The 10,867-nt window shown below is 29.4% G+C and overlaps 1 protein-coding gene across 1 annotated transcript; it reads right to left on the bottom strand.

Annotated features, from left to right (window-relative positions):
* Window positions 1–390: 390 nt before the first annotated feature.
* On the bottom strand, window positions 391–9,533 carry LOC119666149 (E3 ubiquitin-protein ligase CBL-B-B). Its single transcript, XM_038075432.1, has 7 exons — window positions 8,728–9,533; window positions 8,352–8,642; window positions 8,173–8,289; window positions 7,978–8,102; window positions 7,790–7,911; window positions 7,589–7,720; window positions 391–3,097 (listed from the first exon to the last, which is right to left on the bottom strand). Exons 1-7 carry the CDS (start codon window positions 9,273–9,275, stop codon window positions 1,976–1,978), a joined length of 2,457 nt encoding a protein of 818 aa, XP_037931360.1. The 5' UTR covers window positions 9,276–9,533; the 3' UTR covers window positions 391–1,975.
* Between the last annotated feature and the right edge of the window lie 1,334 nt (window positions 9,534–10,867).

Here is a 10,867-nt window from a genome sequence, read left to right on the forward strand (position 1 = left end):
ACTAAGAGTTTTTTAAAGGAAATGCAAGATCTTTGGGTCTATAAAAAATTATATTGGAAAGAAAACAGTGGATGTGACTCATTTTATTCGTTGTTTTAATACGGATGTTTCTTAGATTTAGATTTAGACTTTTAAAACGAACTAAGATCACTTACCGTATACATTGTCTTAATTTATTTTCAATTTCTCAGATAGGACACCATTCCGATTTTCATTTGGCTCCACAGTACATCGCTGCATATAATAATGAATCCAACTATTGTATAATAGAATATATGTATATTCTCGTATTGACGCATACTTACGTATTAAATGAAATATTTAAGAAAAAAGCGGACTGCATATTTTTAATAAATATTTTATTTATAAGAATAATTGTGTATCTGCTTAAATTGTTGTTTATGACATGGCTATGGAAATATATATTCGTATAGTCGCTTATTTAAAGTCTATGATTATAAAATAAAACATAATTATGGTTATAAGGTATAAATTATTATTTTTCGTATATTTGAAGTACATGAAGAATTGGATAATTACTTGGAATATAAATTCTTGCTTACATTTTACGTTCATGTATCGGGGGGTTAGGCTATAGGCGCATATATATGTATATATAAAATAATTACCGATCAAACGGCATACATTGTTAAACTGTGTTTCGGTTGAGTAAAATCATTAGTTATTACTCAGTTATTTTGTGTGTCTTAAATCCGGGGCATACCTACTTAATTCTTAGGCATCTACATAGGTATTACGTAATATATTTATAGCATGCTAACAACGGCAAGCAATAGTGAACACATCTTAAAGTATTTAATTATTTTGATCCTGCAGTTTTAGACCTAATATCACGAATACCACAACAGAGCTATTAGTACTTTTATTTAGTTATAAGTTATCGATAACTTTTGGTGTCTTTTCAGAAGTTTACTGAGAAGTCTCAAACCGCAAACCATTTTCGATTTTCAGCAAAAGTTTTTTTTGTTTTGATAAAATTATTTACGAACTATGGTTTTTATAATTATGGATTGTTGTTATTGAAGATTAGTATTGGAAACGTAATCTGATCGACAGTTTTCCCTGGTACAGAGTATATAATTTGTCTATAAAACCGATTGATATGGATTACTAAATGAGAAATATCTCAATGTTAATTTGTCGTATTGCTTTAAAAATTTTTACTGCGGTCTAATGTTTATAAATCACTAACAATTAGTCAGTTTGATTTAAATGAAATTAATCTAAGTTTAGATAAGACATTCTTTTGTATGATGGTTTCCAATAAAGTATGTTTGATGAACTTTTAGCTTTATTATTGCACACCATTATCTTTCAGAAGTACCAATACTATGTTTAAGCTGTGAACTTGTTGTTTTTAGTACGTCGGCTTATCGTCGTCTTTTAACCCTAAGCTTTTACAAAACTAAGAGGTATTTATTTTCAATATACAATATCAAAAAAATATATTAATAATTAAAATCGATAAAACCTGTGAGATACATATATAAATAAATCGATTTCTTGACAATTTTGTTAAAAGTAGTTTAAAGTAGAATGCTATGTGTGGGAAAATATTTTGATTTTCTTACAACACGCCTTTTGCCTTGTTTCATTTGCTTATATTAATTTTATATAATATAAAGAATTAGTATTTAAATATGTTTGTATGTAAACATATATATAAATATTTTCCAGATTGCTTTTCAGTAATGGGCGTAGTTTTGTGGATCTTTTGTAAACTCTATAAGTGATTTCTACAAATTTTTTTCTTTAAAAATGTGAAGTAATAAAAATTTAAATATTGGGACTTTTAATAATTATTTTTGTTGTTTTTGTTTTTTTTTTTTGTTTTTGTTTTTGTTTTTGCAATCACAATGATGGCATAGCCACACAACCAGGTACCTCTGACGGTTACAAGCAGTGCTTAGTAAATGGCAGAAGAACAAGGTGAGGGATTGACGCATCTATTATCTTATACAGTATTTTTAGCTACAAACTCGCGAAGTATATCACAAGCCATTTCGATGTTATTGCGAGAGATACCAAGCGCCGTTATAGCGTTCTCCTTCGAGTAGCCCTCACTCATCAGCCGTGTTATATACTCTAGATTGATATTCTCATACGGTACAGTGCAGTCTTTTTGATTGATCGTCACATTCTCATAAAGTAGCGGTTGATGCGTTGGTGGTTGGTTTTGAATTTTAGACTTTGAATCTGCAGAACTACAGGCGGCGTGTAACGTTGTTGTTGTACAGAGTTCCGTGTAATGAGAAGTTGCCGGTAAACGATTTGCTGTTCTAACCTCAAGTGGTCTAGTATCAATGACACCCATAATTGTTTCCGCTGGACCCACTATGTCTTCGTCGAGAAGTGATATGGAATTACTTGTTAAGCGTTGAGAACGTAATTCCTCTACAATGGTATCAACATGTGGACCACTATTATGCGCTGGTATAGGTGGCGCTGTAGTTTTGGGTACTGTGATTTCCAAATGTGCAGTTAGATTCTCTACACTTTTGCTAGTGGGAGGAGGAGGAGGAGGCTGATTGTTGCTAACGCCTTGTGTACCATATGTTTTATTAATGGCACCATTAAGCACAGTAGTCGGTACGGTTTGTTCAGCTGCTGGTGATGTCGATTTACGCGGTGGTAATGGTGGTGCATCTTGTGGATTAAAGGCTGAAGATTGACTTTGATTTTCTTGCAGATTTTGCAGGATTGCATAAGATGAGTTCGAATTGTCGTTGTGTTCAGATTTACCAGGTATTTTTTGTACATAACTACTTGTGTTGGAACCTATAAGAGGAGCACTCATGCGATTGGAGTTTTTCTGGGCCGCACTTATTACGTTCGTATTACCATTTAAAGGTGGTGCTGTCGGTTGTGGTGTAGTGCATGTGTTAACCAATGTTAAGGTAGGTACAGCGCCTACATAGAGATCATTTTGAACAGCCATTAGACTAGGCGTCGTGCTGCGTCTGGCGAAACGCGGTGAAGTGTGTGGACTGTGCTTCTCTGAGGAATGTGCCGAAGATGTCATACTGTTACTAAGCGCATGTAAAGATGACGTAGCAATGTTGAATTCTCCGGCGTCCTGCAAGCAGTTTTCGGATTTTTTGTTTTTTTTTTGCAAAAAAGAAGGTAGAAAGAAAGCACGTAGAGAGAAATTTGTACGATTTGTTTTTTCAAAACAGATTTAATAAAATTTAATTGGTTTTTGTAATTTATATTTGGGTTCAACGATTGAGGTTTATGCAAATCAATGTTTTAAACTGTGAAAAAAAGAAAAAAATAACAAAACAAGGTAGCAATAATTATCAACACAAAACAAAAAGGAAACGAAGAGTTAAATAATGCAGTTTCAAGTAGCAAAGTAGCACATGCCAAACAAAAGTCACATGCAACGGAAAGAGGTACTTGACAAGAAATCACTAAGAAATCATAAGACAATTTTTGCATAATTAATATAATTTATTAAATTGTTTATATGTATATAAATATTAACGTAATAATAGACATTTTTTATTTTTATTCAATTAAAATTAAACATGAAAAGCATAATTTCTATAACATTAAATTAAAAATTAAAATAAAATAATACAGAATTTATTTAAAATTTTTATTAAACACTAAAAAATTAAAATTTTGTTAATTTTTAACTAAACTTAAAGCATGAAATCATATTCACAACAATGAACGCTAAGCTTCTCAACTAAAAAAAAGAAACATTTTTTCCCTATGAGGCAACACTGGGGTTAAGTGTTGAATTGCTTTTGTTTTTGCCTTCGTTTTTATCTTCACGAAGAGCCCGATAAGAGAGCGGGGCCCACCGCACATAAACTAAATAAATTTATTAAAATAAATTCTTGTACATTTAGACGTTGCCGCAATAAAAGCAGCAACAATTGAAACTAATAATATAAAAGACCTGATAAGGTCAGTTTTATAAATTGGGAGACCCAAACTTTTTTGTATACATGTATATATAATTATACATAGCAGTTATTTTATATAATTGTATTTTTAAATTTATATATATATATATATATTTATATGTATATGTACTATTACACAGTCTTATGTTAATTTAAGCCATTCTAATGGTTACATTTGCGTTACGCAAATTACTATCATATTTTTTTTTTTTTGCATTATAATTGTCCTTACGTTACAGTTAAAATTCGACATCCATTCTGTTGACTTATCTAAATTATGAATTAAGTGTAATGTGATAGAAAGAATCATGGGAACAGTAAAGAGAGAAGTTTGATTCAAATGGAAACAGAGGCGATTAAGTTAGAGTTACTATCAACCACTTATAGGAAGCGCAATAAGACATTTCTAAGGCTTTTGTATTCTCTTATTAAGTCCGCAAAAGAGATAAGATGATAATCACTAGTGTAGCAAATGATAATCTGATGTTGTATTCATATCTTATATTAATATAAACACCTATGCGACTATAACATAGTTGTGACATATAAACAGAAAAAATTTTTAAATTATAAACCCAATTTTGGAATGAGTTTACAATTCTTTTGATAAACCAATTAATATATCTCTTAACAAGTAGGGAAAAGATTAACCAGAAACTATTCACAAAACCTAGATCATTTTAAATAATGAAGTCACAGATCTAGACCGATTTATATTATATTAAATAACACCATTTACGAGTTTAAATTAGCACTTCGTAAAGCCAATTTTAATTGGCAATAACTGTCACTGACAACTTTTTCTTATTAAAGGAATAATTATCTTGGCATTTATAACACATTTAGAAGATAAAACTTGAAAAATTTGAGCACATTAAAATATCAAAAATCTTCTTTATACAAAAATCGGAATAGAACATTATTTAGTAAATCTGTAAAATAATGAGAGCACATTATCAGTGCTTTCAATCAGACACAATTGTTGAGCTTAATCTAAATAGTTCTGATAGAAAGTCTTAAGAAAGTAAGTAAGTCAGTAAGTAATTAATAAGCAACTGTGGGTTAAAAGGGAATCAACAATATTAAATTCCTTAAATAATTTTAATTAAATTGAATTGCATTATATGCAAAAAATTATGACATAGAAAAAAAGATTTAATGGATCACTTTTGAATGGATCTAATCCTTTGATATACAATACAACAATAATTTGACTTTGATAAAAATAGGAGCATATTATGAATTAGCTAAAAAGTTAATTGAAGTTACTGTGAAGTGAAAATTGGAATTTAATTATTCACTCAACAATCAATAACTCAAGAGTTTATTATCTTGTAATTAATTCAAACATGAAAGGAACTTTTTTCACATAAAAGAAATAATTCAATCCTTACAGATGCCATCATCCTATATTATCTGTAGAAGCTGTAGAGGACATCTACTGACATCCCAACCCGTGCATACGTCTTTGTAATGCGTATCATGTTATCTGCTTGATAGAACTCTACGACCTACAACAACAATAACGGGACAGAGGAAGACACTATTAAATTTCTTTTCTGTTCTAAACCATTACATTATAAGAATATGATAGCTTTATTTGGCACCTAACAATTATAATGTATTTCATATTTAACCGATGTAGGTCTACTAGGGCGATTAATTTTTCTGCTAACGACAATATTGCTCTCTTGGTAATATCTGGCATATGGAATAACAAATATTAATTTTTTAATATTCATCCTAATCTACATGTCTACTTATAAATCCAAAACTAAAGTGAGATATACAATAAAGGTTGTAGTAGTAACCTGTAGCTGTTCTATACCTATCAACACCATTTTTCTTTTTTTGTATATTGTTTACATATTGCATAGTATTTAATTTATTGTTTATTATCTAAAATTGAATGTGTAAACAAATTCCATTATAAATAACCGCTTTATATGTTTCTAAGAGCAGTTCTACTCCTTCTTGAAGAAGAGGTCAAACAAACACCGAAACTGCAGGGATGTTTATATAGAGGATTACATAAAAATAAAAACTAATTTACAATTTTATATATTATTCACATAAGCTTTTTCAAAAAAATAACCATTTGGAAAATTGAACTCACAACTACTCTAAACTAAATCAATACATTTTCATGGACATGGGCATATTTGGGATAGCAGATATATCCCCAATCAATTTCAATGAAATTAATGTAAATAAAAGTTATTAAGTTAGTTGTTTAATTAACATATTCTTTCTAACTCCATCTAAAAATATTGTCTCCCTATGATGTTTAATTTGATATATAATTTTTAAATTGTGAAAAATAAAAATTTATGGCTAATGAATTATAATTTAAAAATCCTAAATATAGTAATTCATAGTACAAATAAATAATGAACACAATAAAAACACAATTCCGATTTGACGCAAAATATCTATCAACTATTTATACACAAAAATTTCTACTTTGTATAACGTGTTTAGAGTGTAGTGTGTAATGAAGCTAAAAGTGTAACACTTAAGCTATTAAACAAATTATAAAACATTTTGATATTTACAGAAACTTACAAGCAATTCTATAGAATCACTCGTTTCCAACTTTAACTGTAACGCATTAACGAAAATTTAAAATAAATAAAATTAAATTAATTAAGAATCTCTTTTAGAATAAAAGTACCAAAAGAATATATATGTAAATAAAGGATTTGAGACACATGAATGCTACTAAATTAATAGTTAATTAATCTTTGGAAATTTTAAAATATACTAAAAACATGCCACTATTGATGAACACCTGCAGTCTGTTGCAAGAAAACAAACTATTTATGTAGTTGATTAAATGCAATAATTATAAGTAAATACTTTATGTAACTTGAACTATAAATGCTTTGTATATATTGATTAAAGAAATAAATCAAACAATATTTTATTCTGAGAACATTACTATATAACTTCACATAAATACTTATATATTCCTCAGTACCAATCATTTTAGTTAAACTGTTTTACACTATTTTTGACAAGCACAATAAATACTTTGTTTCCTTTACGAGTATTTGATGAAACAGACTACAGATGTATGTATGTAAATTATGTTAACCTAGTATGTAAATAAAAATTGCGTATAAAAAATTATAGTTTAAGAATTTTACATAAATTTAATAATTTATCATAAACTATAGATAAGTTTTTGTTTTTATCAAACTAAACGAAACAAAATAAATATGTTGATTTAGAATCTATGTACAGAAAATAGCCCCACATATAATACATATAGTCTGCAAGCATTCTGCTCAAATGCATTTGCTTAAAAACAGCTTCTAAGCTATGATTTTCTGCACTTTAAATTTAAAAGCGCAGTGTTTGCATTTCTTGTTTTTTTTTTTTAAATACACAAGAAAAGTTATAACGAAAGAAAATTTTTTAAATTTCAACTATTTAAGTAAACTAAATTTCTTATAAGCATCATGAGCATAAAATAAGCTTGACGTGAATCTGAGCGGGGCATACTTAAAAATACTTTTAGTGAGTATGTTTGAATAAATTGAAATTTGCTAATATTTATGCAGTAACTAATGCTGTCTGATCGCTATTATTTGAACTTTAAATCGTTGCGATCGTTCGAAGCGATCTTATTATGCAACAAACTATACCTCGGTATCATCGTCGTCATTATTTTGATGTCGCCCATTTGTGGAATTGCGATTATGCTGCTTTCTAGGGTCAAAAGCGTCCACAACAATTTGTTCCGTACCTTTTATTTCTGCTCTACAAAACGGACAACCCTTAAAAAAATTACAAAATTTTAATTTATTTATATTTCTAAAGCATTTAATGTAATATTATAAACTAACTTGTCCCTCTGAATCCACTTGCCAGGAAGTTAGACACGGCGTACATAATAAATGCCCGCAAGGCTCAATTCGAATATCTTTGTCATTTTCTGCACAAATCTTACATAGTTGAAATGTGCTGCCTGCAACGTACAATAAGATATATCTTAGTTAACATATTGTTATTTATTAGTATTTAATTAACATACCCATTTCACAGTACAATTCATATTGCTCTTGTGTAACTGTTATGTGGTCTTCTGTAGGACTTTGTACAGCTGATGATAAGTCTGGATTGTTAGGCTGGCCGTCAGGAAATAAGTAAAAACCTTCCCTATAAATGCAAACATACAATACACCATTATATTCAATATATATATGTGTAAAACTTAAAATTGCTTTACCTGTGCCCATCCAACAATGCTTGACACAATGACTTATTCTGTGGTATCGTCTGTAATATCTCACCATCAGCAGTCACATATCCAATAGCCCATTGCCCAAGTCGCGTGCATGATAATCTATATTATAATATACATAAATACAAATACACAATATTTCACTGAATTGAATATAAACATACCTAAACACATAACTTCCTGCTTTGTGTATGTACCGTTGTAGTCGAGCTTTCACCTCGTCATATGTTAAAAACGCCACATAACCAGGATGTGTAACAGCTAATATTTGCCAGTTACGTAAAAGTGTAGCCCAAGGCTGAAACAGTCGTGTAAAAACATCAAACTCAAAGTTTGAAATATAATCATTGCACGTTAGATCAATTGTTGTTTTTAATGCCATAGCTTCTAAACCGGAGGATATTGGGTGCACTCTATTTAATTCCTGCCTAAATATTTTCCATGGTACCAAAGTGCTGCAAATTCAATTTCATTATCAATATCATTAGTTAAACTGTCAAGGATTAAGTTGAAGGTCAATGTATATTGATAGTAAATTACCTATTGCCAAAATTATGTCTCCAAAAATCGGCTGCATCAGCCTTAGTAATTCGGAACTGATCACCTGCAAAGACTCCATTTGGGAATATGGCTTTTAACTCGCTTAACATGTGCGAAAATACTAGACTAAGTTTAGTGAGGTTACGTCGGTAGTGTGAGCTTTCATCAAACATTTTTTCCTTGCCTTCCTTAAATAATTTGATTGCCTGTTTGCATTTGCGCATCAGATTATTAATGAAGACGTTAAAGTGCTCATTCGAATGCAGTATGTGCATTTGATCCTCATTTTTCGAGTAAATGAGCCTTAAACGTTGATACGTATCTGGTAGTATATCCAGTATGAAGGGAGGACTGTTCTTCAGATTCATCTTTGGTTGTTGGCACAACTTTACCACTTTGTCCATGAGTTTCCATGTTTTTTCTAATGTTTTTTTATCTGTTGACAAACGTTGTGGCCCACACGCCTCTGAAAAGGCACCATGCAGCTTCGAGAAAATTGAGCTTATATTTTTTGATTGTTGAATCCGCGTAGTCCGACTCGTCGCCATCTTACCGTCCTACCTACCTCCACTTTTTGACTGGATTCGCTGATAGCCAGTAGTCACCAATCAACTTTCTAATATTCCCACAAAATATTATCACTAACACGACGGCAAAACCCTTTCAATAAATTTCCTTAATGGGCGGATGTAATTGCCCAATTTTGTCTTAATTTTTTATTCTTATTTCTTGGAGTGTCTAATATGTCTTGATTTTTCAATGAAATCAAATATTGCTGTCTGCCCTAAGAAATGGTTTACTCTTTTTCACCTCAATAAATAGCGCAATATGTTTGTAGTAAAATGAGACAAATATTGTTTTTAGATCTTAATTTTAAAAAGTGTTGCCGGCAGCTAAAAATGAGTTGCATTTTTCATGAAAAACAAAATTTTGTGGAACGTAAATTTCGTATAGATTTCATATTGAGAACAATTAAACGAATAATAATTAAAAAAGTCTATAATTCAATACAGACGTATTACGGTACTGTAGTGAAAAAACAAAACAGCATAAGGATACGAATGTCATATATATGTATATTATAACCTCAGACAGGATCCTGTATATGTTTTAGGTTTACTGAATTATAGATTAATATCTTATCATCGGGACAAAAAATTGAAATTTGTAGACTGAGTTAAAAATATTTTAAAGTAAATTATATATGTAGGCAGTGTGCAAGTTCGAGTAAATTGATGGTAAATTGAGGGAAATAGTAAATTTTGTCGGTATGGCAGCGAATGTTGGTAGTTACTAAAATTTTGAGTAGGGTGAAAATTAGGTAAATTAGGTGTTACCATTGTGAAAAGTTTTAAAGATGTTTAATATATAAATAAATAAATTTAAAAACTTTTAATCAAAAATAATAAATAAAGAGGTTTTCGGACAGAAGTGAAACAAGAACAAGAATTTATTTTTTAAATTATTTTAATTAATTGAATTTTTGGCTGACCATACAACTGTTTCGAGTATTGCCAAATACCCTTCATCAGTGGTCTTGGAAACAATTCTTATATTTAATTATTCGTAAATAATTATTTTTGAGACTGCAAGTACCAAGAATCGAACAAAAATAATAAATAAATGCAAAAAATAAATAAATAAATATTTACATAGGTGCAGTGGAAAAAATTTCTAGGAAATTTCAATTTACTTTACCTCAATTTACTCGAACTCGCACACGTCCGCAATATATATAAATATATATATAATTCAAATTAATATATAGCAATTCAAAGTAAGCTTATGTAATTTTCATCTATAGATCTGATAATAACAATAAATATATATATATATATTATAATAATATATATATAATATATTATATATATATATATATATTAACAGTATTTTAAGAATCCGATCTGTTATAATATATGAAGTAAAAAATTATGTGTACATAAAATGTAACCTCTACATATTTTAATCTGTCTTAATTATTTACCTAATTATAATTATTAGTTTTCTTTATATATCCAGTTTCAATCTATATATATCATTCTATATAAATTGATATACTATAAGCTTATTCAGAAAACTAAATGTAAACTAACAATTTGCTACAAATCTGTATCTCATAAAGATTTTTTTTTCTTGTTTT

The sequence above is a fragment of the Teleopsis dalmanni genome, chromosome 1 (assembly GCF_002237135.1).
Source record: "Teleopsis dalmanni isolate 2A chromosome 1, ASM223713v2, whole genome shotgun sequence".
Taxonomy (NCBI): domain Eukaryota; kingdom Metazoa; phylum Arthropoda; class Insecta; order Diptera; family Diopsidae; genus Teleopsis; species Teleopsis dalmanni.

Coding starts and splice junctions, on each gene's coding strand:
- LOC119666149 (XM_038075432.1), bottom strand. CDS start 9,275: ATGGCGACGAGTCGGACTACGCGGATTCAACAATCAAAAAATATAAGC. Junction 7,721..7,789: donor AAGTGGATTCAGAGGGACAA/GTTAGTTTATAA, acceptor AATTTTTTTAAG/GGTTGTCCGTTTTGTAGAGC. Junction 3,098..7,588: donor ATGACGACGATGATACCGAG/GTATAGTTTGTT, acceptor AACTGCTTGCAG/GACGCCGGAGAATTCAACAT.